This window comes from Dendrobates tinctorius, unplaced genomic scaffold (assembly GCF_039654945.1).
Source record: "Dendrobates tinctorius isolate UK_male_01 unplaced genomic scaffold, ASM3965494v1 ptg000045l, whole genome shotgun sequence".
Lineage (NCBI taxonomy): Eukaryota > Metazoa > Chordata > Amphibia > Anura > Dendrobatidae > Dendrobates > Dendrobates tinctorius.
In genome coordinates, this window is record NW_027361713.1 from 7,506,242 (window position 1) to 7,525,746 (window position 19,505).

The 19,505-nt window shown below is 41.9% G+C and overlaps 1 protein-coding gene across 1 annotated transcript in view; it reads right to left on the reverse strand.

Moving 5' to 3' along the window:
- ITPR3 (inositol 1,4,5-trisphosphate receptor type 3) overlaps positions 1-19,505 on the reverse strand; it is a 580,258-nt gene that overhangs the window by 12,822 nt on the left and 547,931 nt on the right. The window contains exon 56 of the mRNA XM_073575604.1: positions 12,423-12,583. Coding sequence (XP_073431705.1) covers positions 12,423-12,583 — 161 coding nt within the window. The remainder of the gene's footprint in view (positions 1-12,422; positions 12,584-19,505) is intronic.

Sequence of the window (19,505 nt, forward strand, 5' to 3'; positions counted from 1 at the left end):
GTAGAAACACAACTTGTCGTGTTTGGAGGAAAGAGAATACTGAGTTGCATCCATCAAACACCATACCTACTGTAAAGCATGGTGGTGGAAACATCATGCTTTGGGGCTGTTTCTCTGCAAAGGTGCCAGGACGACTGATCCGGGTACATGAAAGAATGAATGGGGCCATGTATCGTGAGATTTTGAGTGCAAACCTCCTTCCATCAGCAAGGGCATTGAAGATGAAACGTGGCTGGGTCTTTCAACATGACAATGATCCAAAGCACACCGCCAGGGCAATGAAGGAGTGGCTTCGTAAGAAGCATTTCAAGGTCCTGGAGTGGCCTAGCCAGTCTCCAGATCTCAACCCTATAGAAAACCTTTGGAGGGAGTTGAAAGTCCGTGTTGCCAAGCGAAAAGCCAAAAACATCACTGCTCTAGAGGAGATCTGCATGGAGGAATGGGCCAACATACCAACAACAGTGTGTGGCAACCTTGTGAAGACTTACAGAAAACGTTTGACCTCTGTCATTGCCAACAAATGATACATCACAAAGTATTGAGATGAAATTTTCTATCTGACCAAATACTTATTTTCCACCATAATATGCAAATAAAATGAAAAAAAAACAGACAATGTGATTGTCTGGATTTTTTTTTCTCAGTTTGTCTCCCATAGTTGAGGTCTACCTATGATGTAAATTACAGACGCCTCTCATCTTTTTAAGTGGTGGAACTTGCACTATTGCTGACTGACTAAATACTTTTTTGCCCCACTGTATATATATATATATATATATATACGCACACACAAACAGTATATACTCGTGTATAAGCCGACCTGAGTATAAGCCGACCCCCCTAATTTTGCCACAAAAAATGGGAAAACTAATTGACTCGAGTATAAGCCTAGGGTGGAAAATGCAGTAGCTACTGGTAAATTTCAAAAATTAAAATAGATGCCAATAAAAGGAAAATTAATTGAGACATCAGAAGGTTAAATGTTTTTATTATCCATATTGAATCAGGAGCCCCATATAATGCTCCATACAGTTCATAATGGCCCCATAAGATGCTCCATAGAATATGCCCCATATGCTGCTCCATAAAGGTTATGGCCCCATAAGATGTTCCATAGATTATGCTCCATATGCTGCCCCATAAGATGCTCCATAGATTATGCCCCATATGCTGCCCCATAAGATGCTCCATAGATTATGCTCCATATGCTGCTCCATAAAGGTGCTGTGCGATATACGCTGACCCTGGCAATGGAGGAGATGGAGAAATTACTTTCTCTGCAGCTGTGCTCCTATTCTCTCTGTGCGAGAGGCTCGGAGCTCAGTAGCATGACACTCGGCCCCCACCCGCAGCAGAGCAGGAGCTGAGGGTCATTAGCATATTGCATCGGATGCCATACACTAGTGTGACCCCTGTCTTAGGCTAAGTTCACATGTTGGTTTTTTGTTAATGCAAATTTTCAGCTGTGTTTTAGAGAACCAGCAAAGTCTATGAGATTTCAGAAATCTCATACACACACCTTATTTTTTTCTCCTCAGTATTTTGTGCCAAACCATGTTTTTTGCAGAATGCGGCATATCACTTCTTTCAGCGTTTTTTCTGTGTTTTTCACCCATTGAAAGCAAAGGGTGATGCAGAAACTGCTACAAAAACACTGGTATCAGTTTATGCTGTGTTCTTGGTGCCAAAATCTGATGAAGTAGAAACAGAATTTTTTTAATGCTCTAAACTTAGCATGCACAAGAGACAAATGTACCATCACAAAAATGCAACAAAAACTAAGCAAAACCTGCTCTTTTGAGGCAAGTTTCTTACAGCCAAAAGACAGCAGGTTTTGCCTTAGGAAAAAAAATACAATGTGTGAGCATAGCCTTAAAGGTGAGGGACTGCTTTGGGAAAGTCTACAATTACAACATAGCAAGGCCTGAATGAATCATATCATAAGTAAGAAAATTCTGTATAATCTCCTACTTCCCTATTCTGTAAAGAATCATACAATACACTTAGCACTAATTTCATCTATATTTTATACTATTTACACAGTTAAGCGGCTGTATCTGACAAATGTATCCTGCATTATATAGTAAAAAATGAAAACCATGGTCACTAGAAATAAGTACTGCAAAACGTGCAATTATGGCTGTAGTCAATTTTTTCCATTATATTAATTGATTCCCAAATGTCACGGCTCTGTAACTGAGATAATTAGTTGAGGTGATGCTGTTTAATGTTTCACATAATTAACAAAACATATTCTGCACTAAAGCAATTCATAGCAAACGAACTGTGGGCCTGCAATAAATACAAACATGTAATTCCCTCACAGTTCAGGTACAGAAAATGAATAATTAACAGACATTATATATCAGAGAAGCATATCTTGAAATATTTGAAAGGTTTGCTAAATTAAAAAATAATAAATAATAATAAAAAATGCCACAAACTGCAAGTACCGAAAAGGTTTCCAAGTGCCCTAAAAAGATGTGTATAACACACTAAGGTCTCCTTGGATTGTATACAACTCCTTCTTTAATGCAAACACAGCATTAGTAACGTCAAAGTTACCTCAATATATATGGCTAAGGACCATATATGTGTTACGTTCAAAAGGGGGTGCTGCTAGGTACTAACCATGCAGGGTGCCACACTTTTTCATAGGCCCATTTTCCTGTTTAATTTTTAAAATGTAAAAGATGAAAACTTTTTTTTTGTCTAAAATACAAAGGAAATGTGTCATCTTTACCTTTAGGCCTTTTAGAGATCCTTTCATCTTCAGCTTGCTTTACTGTTCACAATAACAGTAATTTGACCAAACTTTTACATGTCACTGTACAACATGATGGCTAGGCAGAAGATGCGTGGCTGTGTAAGGCCAGCACTGGCAGCCCCAGCAGCAGATGCACACTATAGATAAAACATTACGGACAGGTAGCAGATGTTTGGCTATGTGAGGACATTGGAACTGGAAATAGAACAGTGAACAAAATAATGGACAAGCAGTCAGATGCTGTGACTGATCAAATCATTGAAATTAGCTATAGGTGAATGAAAATTAGCAGTGTTCCATGCATTAATAATTTTGACAAATATAAGGTTTTCCACACTTGGAGAGGACAGCCTGATTCACTTGGGTGTGACAAAGTCACCTGTCGCATATACCTTCTCTGACAGTTTCCTCCGGGTACTCCAATTTCCTCCCACACTCCAAAGATATACTGATAGGGAATTTAGATTGATCACAGTGATGATAATGTATGTAAAGTGCTGTGGAATTAATGGTATATACGGTATATATAAGTGAGTAAAAATAAATAAGCAATTGAGTATCCAGTATGCCAGCACAGCCAAGAGCTCTGTTGGTTCACTTTCTGAACCCCACTGCAATGGTTGGTTGTCATACCCAGCATCATTAATCTCACACTGATGGTCAATCTTGTCTTTAGCCTGTGATACGTTAATTGTCCCCTCTAAATCCACCTGCTGCTTCTTTTCCTAATCACGAAACTCCTCCACATCCTGCTGCATGAAAAATTTTCCTTGAAAGTCCTTAAGAGTCCAAGGTGGCAATGAGCATACATAAATTGCTGTTTTTCCTCTTTCTTCTGTTGTAATATTTAAATTTATTTTCGAATGTAAATAAGGGAGATGACATTGTGGATTCACCGTTGTCCCTACTGAAGAATTTCATAGCCTTTGCAAAGAGTAGGTGACAAATGCCACTGGCAGTATAGCAGCAGCGTCCATGCACGATTCCCATCCTCCTCTCCCCCAACAGAGATGCTGACTAACTCACCAACCCAGGCCTCGGCCCGCGCTTTCTCCTACTGCTGCGGTAAGGCACCTCCACCTGTTGGGAGGTTCTGTTCTTGTATCCCTGTATACCAGCCATGTCTTTCAGCATCTGCTGTTCCTGCCTGTATACAAGCTGTATCCGCCAGCATCTGCCGTACTTTCCTGTTTACCAGCTGTGTCTGCAAGCCACACCCAGCCTTCCTGTATTCTCTGCTTCCATGTCCATCTGTACACCAGCCATGCCTGCCAGGCCCATTTTTATGCCAGATAAGTCTGCCAGTACATGTTCAGCACCAACCTATGCCTATTGTTCCATCCATTTCAGGCCATTCAAGCTTTCTACCCATTTGGGGTCAGCTGCTGTGTGTTCGAGGTCTGTTCTGGAGTAGCACCTGACATCCATTTGGAGCCAAGTCTAACCATACCATCAGTCAGGTGTTCGCCTAGTCATTGTCCTCCCAGCCCTCCTCGGACCACGGCACAGTGGTTCTAATATCACGTGCGTTACAGACAGCTTATGAGAATCACATCTTTGAAAGCTGTGAAGCGAGTAAGGCCTCTTTCACACTTCAGTTTTTTGCATCAGTCAAAATCCGCCAAAAGGACGGATGGCGGATCAAAATCCGCCAAAAGGACGGATGGCGGATGAGAGAGAGAGAGAGAGAGAGAGATTTTTTTTTTTTCTGGCCGGCACCCAGAAAGAATTTCGGGTTAAATGAGTGTCTGGAGGATCCGCCAGAGAAAAAAACGTTGCAAGCTCCGTTTTGAAATCTTTGAGGATGGTGACGGACAGCAACTTTTGGCGGATCCTCAAAAAAACGGATGCAACGGACAGCAATCCGTCACAATCCGCCAATAATGGAAGTCAATGGGGAAAAAAAACGGATCCTCAAAAGAAAATTGAGGATCCATTTTTTTCAAAACCTGGCGGATTATGACTGATTGTAAAAAACTGAAGTGTGAAAGAGGCCTAATTTGACCATTCTTCAGTTGGCTTCTACTTGAAAACTGCCACTATAATATATAGGACTAAAAAAAAGTCTTCAAAAACGATGAAAAAAAACAAAAAGAAGACGCTTCTGGAAAAACACCACCAATGTTTTCCCAAAACATCTTCTGCTTTAAAAACAATGCATGCACACCGCCTTCTAATGGCATCGTGTACAAATGTGATTAGCCTCTTTGAGATGACCATGATTTTTCATCGTATGGAATCACACTGACCGCTGTTAATCAGTGGTTTGGATCCAATTTTCATCAATATTTGGTCAGTGTGTCAGTTTTTGCCATCAGTGTTTCTTCAATGAATTTCACTGGAAAGTTTCTCTTATACATTTCACTGTTAATCAAGGATAGCACACAAATTGCACACAAATGCCATAGCCAATAGACTTTCATAGATTATAATTTGTATCCAATGTTCTAATCATGAAAAACAATGATAGAACACATATACGTGAAAAATAGTCGTCTGAATGAGGCCTTAAGAATGTGATTGTCATAGCATCCAGTGAACTGCTGTTAGGTCCCCATGGCTACCATCTTTGTCTTCCTTTGAAGCCCAACCAATGGCAGGGGAGAATGCCATTTTGTTGATACCCTGTAATACAGTTGTGTTGCAGTAAAAAGAACAAGCGATCAGCTGATCTCATCAAGTCACTAAAAAATATAAAAAAGTTTTCAAAAATATAAAATAAAACAAAATACAAAAATGTATCACCCACACTTATCCTGCATAAATAATAGAGAAAAAATAAGCATATTTGGTGTTGCCATGTCCATTAAACTCCAATCTATTGTCCCAATTATCTTCACTAGAGACATTTGGCTAACAAGTAATAAGAAATTCCTACTGGACTCCTCAAAATTACCAAGGACCTCTTTTCTATTTACACCACGCTGACCAGATAGCTCAGTATCTGACATGGCTCGTCCATGGCTCAAAGCTGATCGTTTTCACTATGCTGACATTGTGGACCCATACACTAGAGAACTCCTTTCTTTTCACATACTGATGGAGATACTCCATACCAAATACGACATATACTTATCTTAGAATCAGACATTATGCCTCCTCACTGATACCATATGTTCAATACCTTCAGCCTTTCAGAGGCTGTGCAAAGGAACAAGATCTACCAAAGACCGAAGTACAGACACATACAATAGTCTTACAACTCACCTGGCGAAAAAACAGCCAACATGAAGGTATGGGAATCATATCTGGGTCATGAAAATCCCATATTCCCTGAGGCTGATCATTTTGTCCGAAGAAGCAAAATCATCTCAGTGAGTCACTTAGGCTGAGTTCACACGTAGCGTGTTTATCGCGTTTTCACGGCGGTTTTAAATGCGCGATTTTGCCGCGAAAAATAAGCATCCCATGCATTTCTATGGAATTCCGCAATGCTGTGCTAATGCTGCGTTTTTTTCCGCGGCAGAATCGCTTCGTGGTAAAAGACGCAGCATGCTCATTAATTTAGCGGAATCGCGGCGATCCCGCACCCATAGGAATGCATTGTTCTGCTTACTTTCCGCATGTGGCTGTGCACACCATGCGAAAAGTAAGCAGAACATTTGCGGTTGGAACCCACGGTCCGGAGGAGAGGAGACTGTCCTCCGGGCTGTCTTACCATATCCCTGTAAAAAATAGAATTTAAAATATAAAATATTGTTATTCTTACCTTCCGGCGTCCCGCGCAGCCTTCCCGCCACTCTTCACGCTCCCGGTCCCAGTAATCCTTTGCGAGAATGACCGCGATGGCGTCCGTTTTCGCAGGATCGCGACGTCTCGCGGTCATTCGTCAACGTTGCGTTCTTGATTTCTTTTAGTGTTTCTTAAAGCCAGAAAGTTGCCATTTTTAATTGACTATAGTATTGTGCTATGTCTGTGATCTGCTTTTTTTCTACAAAATTAAACAACTGAATGAACATCCTCCAAGGCCGGTGATTCCATAATTTTTGCCAATGGCTATATAAGTTTTTCCAACATAATAATCCTATACTGACCATACTGTATATTGGCCTAGCGCAATATATTTGCATTAAGCTTGCCAAAAACAGTATAGATAATTAGGTTCTGGCCAGGAATATACATATTGCATACTTGTGGCCACGTGACCGCCATTCCCGATGTTGACACCCGAAAATCCTCACAGCACAAAGTATTTGCGTTGGGAGGGTTCACAAGTCTACAGTTATAAGAGTGACTGCAGACTTGTCATTTTAGACTGGACAACCGCTTTACGTATACGTTCTCATGTGTCCAATCTACATAAAATATTCCACAGTGCAAAAAAAACTACAGTGAAATCTGCAGCAGTCAAAATCACTGTGGATTCTGATGCAGAAAAGGTAGGGACTTACTACACATTTCTCCCTCTGTAATGGAACTGACATGCCGAGGATTTCAAATCCACAGCACCTGTCAATAAAGTTGTCAAATTTCTCTGTAGTGTGTGAATGAGATCTCTTTAAATGTCATAATACTGCAACTGTAGCACACTGCTTAATTTTTCCTCGAACAAATATGCATTGGAATATCTCCTGCATTTTTGCCCCATGGGGAAAAATTCTAGGGGGGTATTTTCATCTTGGGCATTTATGACACATTCAAAGGATATGACATGAATATTTCATACGTGTTTATATAAAAACTGGAAAGACAAATAGTGCAATAAGGTCTTATCCGGATTACAAAGAAAAGAGTAAAACAGATTTGGTTGGAGTGGGGGGCAGTGAAAGTCACAACCCCTTTATTCGTTTTTAGATAAAGACAGCTGCTGCCGATCCACCAAAACAGATAGTATGCAAACTTGGAGATGGAAGTGGATAAGAAACCTGCGCTGTCTAGCATCCACAATACAATATGAGGTGTGGATATGGTTTAATTTGTCAATGCGTTTCGATGTGATCATATCTCTTTATCAGTACAAACCACAATGATCATTGCGGCGTGGGTTTCTTATCCACTTCCATAAGGGCCGTGGGGTACTCGGAGCCGGGCCCGTGGGTTTCAATGGGAGATGTCACGGCACCTGGGACCCGGTCCGTGGCCCTGGGCGTCCATTGTAAAAGGGGGAATGGTTGAACATGTGGATGATGATTAAAGTTTATGAGTGAATGATTCGTGACGCCACCTGTGGTGTTCGGCAATGAAGATGTTAAGCTGACGCTGTAGACAGATCATATAGGACAGATGGTGTGGTGCAGCAATGATGTTGTGGCCCTCCACAGGTAGGGCAGTAGTACCAGGGCAGTGTAGATGAAGAGATAGGGGAGAGACGTAGATGGTGCAGTGTCAGGCACAGAGATGTAGCAGTGCTGAGGGTGTTGGCGCAGGAATAAGCGGAGGACACCAGGGCATGTAGTTCCAAAGCTTTACTCACAGTCAGTTGTGCATACAGGTGCCCGCATCCATGCCGTGTCCTCCAGGGCAGGAGCTCAGCCAACTTCCAGGCAAGATGAAGCACTCTGTTCCAACACTCCGCCAACATGTGCCTTTTCTGAACGCCTCCCTTCTTGCGCCTATGGTGAAGTACTCACAGTACTGAGTTACACTGGAGTTCCTCCTTTCTGATGTTCCTATGAACTCTACTTGTACGGCAGACAGCTGTAGCCTGCTTCGGGGACTCCTTGCTACCTAGTCCTTGCTGTTGTGCCCCCAAGTCTTGTGTGGGAATAAAGTGGTGACAACTTCTATTCCTCCGGTGTCTGCTGCAGGACCATTAGTATCCATACAACCTCGGGGACCGGACCCCGGCCCTGCGCTGTGAACTTGGGAAGGGTTCTGCTCTAACCCTAATCCTTAGTCCTCCTTTCCTCCTTACGTTCCGTACAAATCCTTCTTTCTTATGGAGAATAAGGCTTTCTGAATCTTTCCTTCTTGTGCCAGCAGAACCAGGTCACTGAGGTCTGCTGCAGCACTTCCTTTATCCATCCCTCTCAGGGGATCTTCTCTCACAGAATCCTGTGACAGACTCTCTAGTCAGACTGACCCAATCCTAATATCTTCCCACTCTTTTGGTGCAGACTAAGCTCCACCCACCTCCCAGCACTCTTCGTGTTCCAAGCAGGGAGCCACCAAAGGGTGCTTTGCTACACTACTATGTTGTATTTGAAAAAAATACTCTGCAGTAAAAAACATATAAACGTAATCAGCAGTTTTTTACTGCAGAGTATTTTTTCAAATTTGTCATTTTGTGCTCTCTTGTTGTGGTTCAGCCATTGGGTGGTGTGGGCATTGTCTTACCGACTTGTTCACACTTGTGAATGTCACATATATGTTTTTAATCCTTTTTTTCCGTGCTCAGCACGGTTTGGGAGACCCCACCCTCCTCCTTTGTGACATGCACATAAATGAGCTGTCTTTCACCAACAAGCCCATATACTGGGAAGCGCCTGTCTGTATCCTGTTCATTCAGACACTGTTCACATGTTCAGGTTTTGAATACACTAGATAGGGACTGCTTCGTGAAGGGTTACCGTGAAGTGGTGAAGCAGCTTGGTATGTATTTTTTGCAAAAAATGTGTCGACTAAATACCCTGTATTTGTTATACAGCACTTGCTGATTACTTTTATATGTTTTTTACTGCAGAGTATTTTTTCAAATTTGTCATTTTGTGCTCTCTTGTTGTGGTTCAGCCATTGGGTGGTGTGGGCATTGTCTTACCGACTTGTTCACACTTGTGCATGTCACATATATGTTTTTAATCCTTTTTTTCCGTGCTCAGCACAGTTTGGGAGACCCCACCCTCCTCCTTTGTGACATGCACATAAATGAGCTGTCTTTCACCAACAAGCCCATATACTGGGAAGCGCCTGTCTGTATCCTGTTCATTCAGACACTGTTCACATGTTCAGGTTTTGAATACATTAGATAGGGACTGCTTCGTGAAGGGTTACCATGAAGTGGTGAAGCAGCTTGGTATGTATTTTTTGCAAAAAATGTGTCGACTAAATACCCTGTATTTGTTATACAGCACTTGCTGATTACTTTTATGTTTTTAACTGCAGAGTATTTTTTCAAATTTGTCATTTTGTGCTCTCGTTGTGGTTCAGCCATTGGGTGGTGTGGGCATTGTCTTACCGACTTGTTTACACTTGTGCATGTCACATATATGTTTTTTACTACTATGTTGTGTGGGATGCAGGTGTTGGAGTGTGGTCAGGTGTCTCCACCTTACCTGGATGGTGAGGTACCACACCTCAGGAGGAGGTGCAGTACCTCTGTGGCGACTGAACCCCCAGGGGCGCCACATATCTGTCGGCCAAGTTTACCAATCCTGGTGTTCTAGTGAACGATTATCTCTTATCAGTAGAATTACCCATCAATTCTGCTAAAAATGTAACATTCATTTGGTAAGTTTTTATATATTACAGGTGCTGCATAGTGTTGCTAATTGGTTAGGGTCCAGGTCTCGAGATCCCACTGATTACTCAAAACATCTCAATAAAGTCCACAGCTCCTACATGAGCTGTTTGCACAAATCAGTGTACCGGCGGACCCATATACTTACTATTGAGCCTGGACACAGGCTCATGAAGGAGTTGTAGACTTTAGGGTGATTTTAAGTGATCAATGGGATCTCAAGACCTGGACCCCAACCAATCCAAAATATTACGCAGCACCTGCGATATATAAAAATGTATAAAATTATATTTACACTTTAAATGAAAACTCATTTTGATATAGTGAGTGCATAGAACAGCTTTCTTTTTCACATTGTATAGTTGCGTTGAAAAAGCATGCATTAGTTTGCATGAATACTACATAAGAAGAGGTCATATTTCCGTGTTGCTGTACTGGTGGTCCTTAGGTACCAAATTCTGACACTGTGCATGTATGAATGTCAAACTAGACTAATACAAAAGGTGTGCAAAAACTCGACAGTTTGACATGCATAATCTTTGGGGCAGAAGCACATTTGGATTTTTTTCACAAATATTGGTGGTTTGCTTCTGCATGAACAATGAAAATAATGTACAATTGAAATTCAGCAGTAGAGCTCACAGTGTTGTGATCAATCACTGCTGCCGCTAGCTCTATTTCTTGTCTGCTAACAATAGTATCTCTGCATGACTGAAGAATGTTTTCACCATTTTATGGCTTTTTGTCGCTATCTCTATTGCTAACCTGTGATAGCCTCTCAGTATTCAGATTCACTTCACCATAAATTGGTTACTGCAATCCCTGCCCCTGTTTTTATACAGGCTTTGAAAATCCCTCCTGGTTGGTTGTTCTACACTATGTGATAGCTGCATGCTATTATGAAGATGCACCTGAGATCATATGAGCTTCTCTGGCTGATACACTCTTCACACAAAGTGATTTAAAATGTATTCAAATTCATGGGATTAAACAAATTCTTTAAAATTCAACACAATTTAATTTACATCGATTCACTCATTTCCATTATATTTACATTACTAAAGCGTGCACTCAAGCATATGATTTATTACCTACTCGAGGGATTCTTTGATGAGTTGAATGAATTTTGTATGCTCATTTATCAGTAGCCACCACAGTGTTGTTCCAATTATTTAGAAAATTTAGCGGTTCATTGTGGTTTAGACGGCACTTTCCTATTGTGCCATTACCCTGTGCTTGTGAAAATAACATTTTCCTTTGATTGCTGTCAATTAAACCCAAGTTATTATGATAACCAGGCATGTACAATACTTTCCCGCACCTGGTATGACAGAACAGGGAGAGTACAAAACTCCCAGGGCTGCTCCCCAGCATATTTGTTTAATGACTAATGATACGCTGAATAAATCCCACAAAGATGGATATAATTTAAAATATCTCAGGCAGCTTACTGGCTCAACTCTGCAAATGACATCCTGTATACAGGCTCTCTTGGCAGGATTTGATTGTGATATTTCTGTGTGGGTGGCTACACTATCAGAAAATGTGGTATAATGTGTGAAATGGGATTTAGACAATATGGCAAATTTAAAAAAACTGTTACCAACAAAAAAGCTCTATTGTGCTCACTTTCTATGCTTCGTACTCTTCAAACCTTTGATGATTATAGATTGAACTAGATTGAATTTTTTTCATTTATTTCACATTTCTTAGAAATGTCTTAAGTTGTTCCAAGATGCAGAAGTTCTAACTTAATAGTGCTAACTACATATAAGCGCCCAATAAGTAAGGTTAGTACCCACGATCAAGATATATTAGCAAATTGTCCATGCACCCAAACCGCTGCATTCTAATCATGCAGGTAAAGCCGAATGTGTTCACTGAACCATGCAGATTTACTGCATATAATGAATGGCTATGGAGAACACTAGCTTGGGGTGCAAATAATTGACATGCTGCGGTTCGTAATCCCGCATCGGGGGGTGAGTCTACACAGCGTCAAATAGAAGCACAGTGGGCATGGGATTTCTAGAAATCCCATCCACTGTGCTTATAATGTAGATCGCAGTCCAAAACACTGCTATTCTGGATCATGGCACACTATCACACTAATACCTGTTTTCTTATCACCCATGCAATACTACAAACAGTGCCAGCAATAACGGGCAATCAAAAGATCGTATCTGCACCAAAATGGCATCACTAAAAACATCAGCTCGGCATGCAAAAAATAAGAGCATGTTCAGTGTTGAAGCTGACCTTTATCATCTGTGCCACATAGCTTTCCGGACCAGTGTAATCTGTCTTGTTCTTCACTCTCACCAACACGATGAAGTACAGATAATTCCAGATATTGTGCTCTTCCTTAATGTGCTCCTCAAAGGACACGGTCTTATTGTCAAACTTATCTCTCTCCAGTCCTGCAGAAGTGTATAAGATTCACATTTTACAAGCAGATAAGAATATTATTAGTATGTGTGACATTTAAACAGTCCTTAGTGCAGCTTTACGAGTGATGACTAATGTTCAGAGAGTCACCGGGGGATGAATAATGTTCAGAGAGTCACCGGGGAAACTGCATAGACATGCATTAGAAGACATTTTTATTGCAGACATCTTTAATGTTATTCAATATGTGATCTAGAGCAATTTTTTTTTTATTACTTTGTAAGTAATAAATTGAATTTTTGAAAATGGCAATATAGCAGACCTAATTTTCAACCAAATTTATGAAATTTCAGAAAAGGGCATTTCAAAATAATTTATCATCAATATACAATAATATTGATATAATAATACACTATAACAACCAGTTTGATACAGGAAAGATATATATCTTTGTACCGTGTTAGCCAGTAGATAGAAACATATTTAGAATTGAGAATCCTCAGTGGTTGATACCTTTTAATGGCTAACTGAAAAGATGGTAACAAATTGCAAGCTCAAGCCCCAGTTGGACATTTAGTACAAATAATTAAGTACACAACAAGATCCCAGGCACTTTCAGCTGCATCACATCTAATGTGGTGTACTTAATTATTTGTACTACATGTCCAACTGGGGGTCTGTATGTAGGGGAGACAGGGCAAAAGCTTAGATCAAGGATGAATTCTCATTGTCACACAATAACGGAAAAAAGAATGGATCTACCCGTGACCAAACATTTTTGTACGCCTGATCTCAGCAACATGGACATGAAATTACTTGTATTGAAAGGTAACTTCAAATATCAGAGAGACAGGAGAGTTTGGGAGTATAAACTTATGACAACCTTTGACACACTGAATGCAGGAATGAATATGTTGCATGGATTTATGTCTTTTTACATCAATTAAGGAATTTGCTCTTCAGACCTTGCTTTTGGGGGCATCACACAACACAGAACCAGAAACCAATCAGAGGACAATAAAACTTTCACTCCTTATCTACAAACTGTTCCAATATCTATGGACACAACTGTTTATCACTCTCCATAATGACAGTTCTGTGCTATTTTGTGTATAAATATGTGACTCTTCAGATTTTGTATTAGTCCAGCCTGATGAAGAGACCTGTGTAGTGTCGAAAGCTTGCAATTTGTTACCATCTTTTCAGTTAGCAATTAAAAGTATCAACCACTGAGGACTCTCAATTCCAAATATTTTTATAACAACCAGTATAACAAAAGATAAACCACTATAGAATGGAGATTATTCTTAAAAAATAATGCTGAAACCTAATAACTTGAAAGGTTTTGGCAGTAATGTATTGCAAAAAACCTACTACACAATGAAAATCTGAAGTCAGTAACTTCTGGAAGTATTGACAAAATTGCCGCTGCATTTCATCGTTTCCTTGCTTTCTCTGCAATCTCCCTTTCATGTACAGGGAAAACTATCAGTAAAGCAATCAGCATATTAAGTGCAGCCTTACTGTGTGTTGACACTGAACATCAGGCAGCAGACCCATAGAGAATTAGGGCAGAGACTGGCGATAGAATTTAACACTTTTTCCTAATCACTGGCTTCATACTAAATTGTCTTACTATCTGTGCTACAATGAGGCCATTTTTATAATATGCATACTTTATATGCATATCATTCTACAGTACATTGGTGCCTCAGGAAATCAGTCAGGCTATGACATTTATATAGAGAAATAAATACTAGAAACAATTTTATGCATGTTGGAAATGTCACTAATTTGTGGCATTTCACACACATTTAATTCTGTAGTTAGTGCAGTTCATTCAGTTGCCCTCAAGCTTTCTTCTGATTAATGTAACTACCATTAGCTTGAGTGACAACTTGACAGAATCTTGACAGTCTCGTGAAAGGATTGTCCAGTACTTACAGATAAGACTTCTAAAGGCCCCGTCACACTAAGCGACATACCAGCGATCCCGACACCGATATCAAGGTGTCAGGATCGCTAGTAAGTCGCTATGTGATCGCTGGTGAGCTGTCACACAGACAGCTTCACCAGCGATCAGCACAGCGATGCCGAGCGCCCGGCATCGCTGGCCATCGCTGTAAAAAATAGAATCAAAATAAAAAATATAGTTATTCTCACCTTCTGACGTCGCGTTCAGCCATCCTGCCTCTCTCCACGCTCCGGTCCCAGTGATCCTTTGCACGAATGACCGCAAGATGTCACGGTCTCGAGGAATAAGAAAGTCTCGCGGTCATTTGTGCAACGGATCACTGGGACCGGAGCGTGGAGAGAGGCAGGATGGCTGAACGGGACGTCGGAAGGTGAGAATAACTATATTTTTTATTTTTTTTATTATTTTTTACACCTGATCGCTGGTCTCCCGCCTGTCACACACAGCGATGCGTGCTGGTCAGCGGGAGACCAGCGACCAAAGAAATGTCCAGAGATTTCTTGCAGCGATCAGCGATACCGGCAGGGGGGCCGCTCGCTGATCGCTGTCACACACAGCGATCTCGCTGGTGAGATCGCTGTTACGTCACAAAAGTTGTGACTCAGCAGCGATCTCGCTACCGAGATCGCTTAGTGAGACGGGGCCTGAAGGGCTCGCTCACAGTACCATATAAATCGGACGAGTGCAATCTGATAAAAAGAGGCATTGCACTCGGACCAAAGTTATTCAAGGAGGCAGTGCAGATCTGAGTATTTTTTTTAGATGTATTCGGCGTGAATAATATATTGTAGCATGCTGCTATTTGACTCTGAAATCGGATGGGTGTGAGAAAAAAATTGAATGCCATATGGAACGTCAGTACAGATACATTACAATACAAAATTAACGAAGCCGAGTGCGGTGAAACGCGCGTCGGGGTTTCTTGCGTCCTTCTAGCACCCCTGCATACGGCTCCTCAATATGTCACACGGTAAGCCTGTCACTGTTACCTCTTTGTATTTAATTTATTGGCTAGGTATTTTATGTTTTACTGATCCTTCTGACTGTTAATAGATTAACCTCATGTCCATCATAGATTACTGCTGCCGATTATATATGCAGATATGCTAGGAGACGAGTGTTTTCTCACATGCTGCATTTTTTTCATCATATGCAGTTTTAACTCATTTGGCTGGCACCTGTATTTACTATTATCTTAATAGTAACTCACAACAGTACCTCCCCCTTGAGGAGGGGTCACCGAACCCTCAACCATGCCACCAGGGCGATCAGGGTGAGCCCGATGAAAGGCACGCACCAATCTTTTGGCATGAATATCAGAGGCAGAGACCCAGGAATTATCCTCCTGACCATAACCCTTCCACTTAACCAAATACTGGAGTCTCCGTCTAGCCAAACGGGAATCCAGTATTTTCTCTTCCTCATATTCCATGTTACCTTCAACCAATACAGGGTCTGGAGGTGCCACCCCAGGAAAAACTGGTTCAACAAACCTCTTCAACAAGGACTTATGGAACACATTATGGATTTTAAATGTGACAGGAAGAGCCAAACGAAAAGAGACCGGATTAATAATCTCCAAAATCTTGTAAGGTCCAATAAATCTAGGCTTAAACTTAGGAGAAGCCACCTTCATAGCAATATTTTTTGATGATAACCACACCATATCACAAACCTTAAACTGGGGACCAATGGTCCTATGTCGATTGGAAAAACGCTGGGCCTTTTCCTGGGAGAGAGATAACTTATCCACCACTTGGTCCCAGATCTGGTGCATTCTCTCCACCACAGTATCAACACCTGGGCAGGCAGAAGGCTCCACCTGCCCTGAAGAAAATCCAGGATGAAACCCAAAGTTACAAAAAAAAGGTGACATCAAAGTGGCAGAACTAGCTCTATTATTTAAAGTAAATTCGGCCAAGGGCAAAAATGAAACCCAATCATCCTGATCAGCGGAAATAAAACATCTCAAATACGACTCCAAGGTCTGGTTTGTTCTCTCTGTCTGCCCATTGGTCTGGGGGTGAAAAGCAGAGGAGAAGGACAACTGAATTCCCTGCTTGGAACAGAAAGTCCTCCAAAATCTAGACACAAACTGAACTCCTCTGTCAGATACAATGTTCTCAGGAATCCCGTGTAAGCGAACCACCTGTTGCAAAAACAGGGGCACCAACTCAGAGGAAGATGGCAACTTAGGGAGTGGTACAAGATGAACCATCTTAGAGAACCTATTACAAATCACCCAAATAACAGTCATTCTTTGAGAGACCGGCATATCAGAGATGAAATGCATTGAAATATGGGTCCATGGCCTCCTGGGGACCGGCAAAGGCAACAACAACCCACTAGAGCGAGAACAAGATTTAGACCGGGAGCAAGTCCCACAGGACTGCACAAAATTCCTGACATCATGAGACAAGGTGGGCCACCAAAAAGAGCGACTCACCAGATCTCTAGTACCAAAAATACCTGGATGACCAGCCAATGCAGAGCAATGAACTTCAGACATCACTCTCTTCTTCCACTGGTCAGGAACATACAACTTTCCACTGGGACAACGCTGAGGTTTGTCCTCCTGGAACTTTTGCAGCGCAAGTCTCAAATCGGGCGAGATGGCAGAAAGAACTACCCCTTCGCCTAAGATGGTAGCAGGCTTGGTCACCACAGGAGAATCAGCAAAGAAACTCCTAGAGAGGGCGTCTGCCTTGACATTCTTAGTTCCAGGAAGAAAAGAGACCACAAAATCAAAACGTGTAAAAAACAAGGCCCACCTAGCCTGTCTAGGGTTCAAGCGTTTAGCCGACTCTAGGTAAATCAAATTCTTGTGGTCAGTGAGGACCACAACTTGATGTTTAGCTCCCTCCAACCAATGTCTCCACTCCTCAAATGCCCACTTCATGGCCAACAGCTCCCGATTCCCCACATCATAGTTACGTTCAGATGGAGAGAACTTTCGGGAAAAGAAAGCACAGGGATTCATTTTAGATGTTACAGGATCCTTTTGGGACAAAACAGCTCCTGCACCAATCTCAGAAGCATCCACCTCTACCTGGAACGGGAGTGAGACATCAGGTTGCCGCAAAACCGGGGCGGAGGTAAATCTTCGCTTCAGCTCCTGAAAGGAAGCAACAGCCTCCGGAGACCAATTCAACACATCAGCACCCATCTTAGTCAGATCAGTCAATGGCTTGGCAATACTAGAAAATTTTGCTATAAATTTCCGATAAAAATTAGCAAAACCCAAAAACTTCTGGAGGGCCTTCAAAGAAGTGAGCTGAACCCAATCATAAATGGCCTGTACCTTGGCCGGGTCCATTTCAATAGTTGACGGAGACAAAATAAATCCCAAAAATGAAATCCTCTGTACTCCAAAAAGGCATTTCGATCCGTTGACATACAGGGAATTCTCCCTCAAGATCCGGAACACAGTCCGAATATGTTCCACATGAGAATTCCAATCCTTGGAGAAGATCAAAATATCATCCAGATAGATAATCAAAAATTTATCGACAAAGTCTCGGAAAATATCGTTCATGAAGCACTGGAAGACAGAAGGGGCATTAGTGAGCCCAAAAGGCATCACCAGGTACTCAAAATGTCCCTCCGGAGTATTAAACGCCGTCATCCATTCATCCCCCTGCTTAATGCGGATAAGACTATACGCCCCCCTGAGGTCAAGCTTGGTAAACCAGCAAGCACCTTTAACTCTGGAGAATAGATCCGAAATCAGGGGTAACGGATACTGATATTTAATAGTAATTTTATTGAGGGCACGATAATCAATACAAGGCCTTAAAGAACCATCCATTTTGGCCACAAAAAAAACAAACCGGCACCTAAGGGTGAAGAGGATGGTCTAATATGACCCTTCTCCAACGCCTCCTTAATATAGGACCGCATAGCCTCGTGCTTGGGTACAGATAAATTGAAGAGCCGACCCTTGGGAAATTTACACCCCGGGTTAGTTCAATTGCACAGTCATAACTCCTATGAGGAGGCAAGGACGCAGACTCATTCTCACTAAGTACATCATAAAAGTCCGCCAAATAGTCAGGAACATCATGCGACTGAGGAGAGGTGGAAAAAACCGGAGCCTCACTAAAGGCACACCGACAACCCCAACTCACCACAGACACAGATTTCCAATCCAAAACTGGATTATGAATTTGCAACCAGGGAAACCCCAGAACAACGGCATCATGCAGACCATGCAACACCAAAAATCTGCAATTTTCTTGATGGTCTGGGGCGACCCGCATGACCACCTGGGTCCAAAACTGAGGTTTATTTTTAGCCAAAGGAGTAGCATCAATCCCCCTCAAAGGGATAGGCGTCTGCAGAGGTGTCATCGGAAATCCACAACGTTTAGCAAAATCCAAGTCCATTAGGTTTAGCGCTGCTCCCGAATCCACAAAAGCCTTGGCGGAAAATGTGGACAGGGAGCAGATCAGAGTAATTGCCAGAAGAAACTTAGGTTGAACACCACCAACAGAAAACGTGTGTGCAAAGCGTTTCTCTCGTTTAGGACAAACAGAAATAATATGTGAGGCATCTCCACAGAAAAAACACAGCTTATTACGCCTTCTGAACTCCTGACGTTGCGCCTTAGACAAAACTCTATCACATTGCATAGGTTCAGACGTCTGTTCAACCGGTGGCAACACCTCTCGTGCAATCCTGCGTTCACGCAAAACGCCGACCAACCTGAATGGCTAATGACATAGAATCGTCCAGACGAGAGGGAACAGGAAATCCCACCATAGTATCTTTTACGGCTTCTGACAAACCCTTCCGAAAGAGAGCAGCCAAGGCATTATCATTCCAGGTAGTAAGGACCGCCCACTTTCGGAACTTTTGACAGTACAACTCTGCAGAATCTCGACCCTGGTTCAATACCAACAGGGTCTTTTCAGCCTGATCAATAGCATTAGGTTCGTCATACAACAACCCCAAAGCTTGAAAGAATGCGTTCACATTAG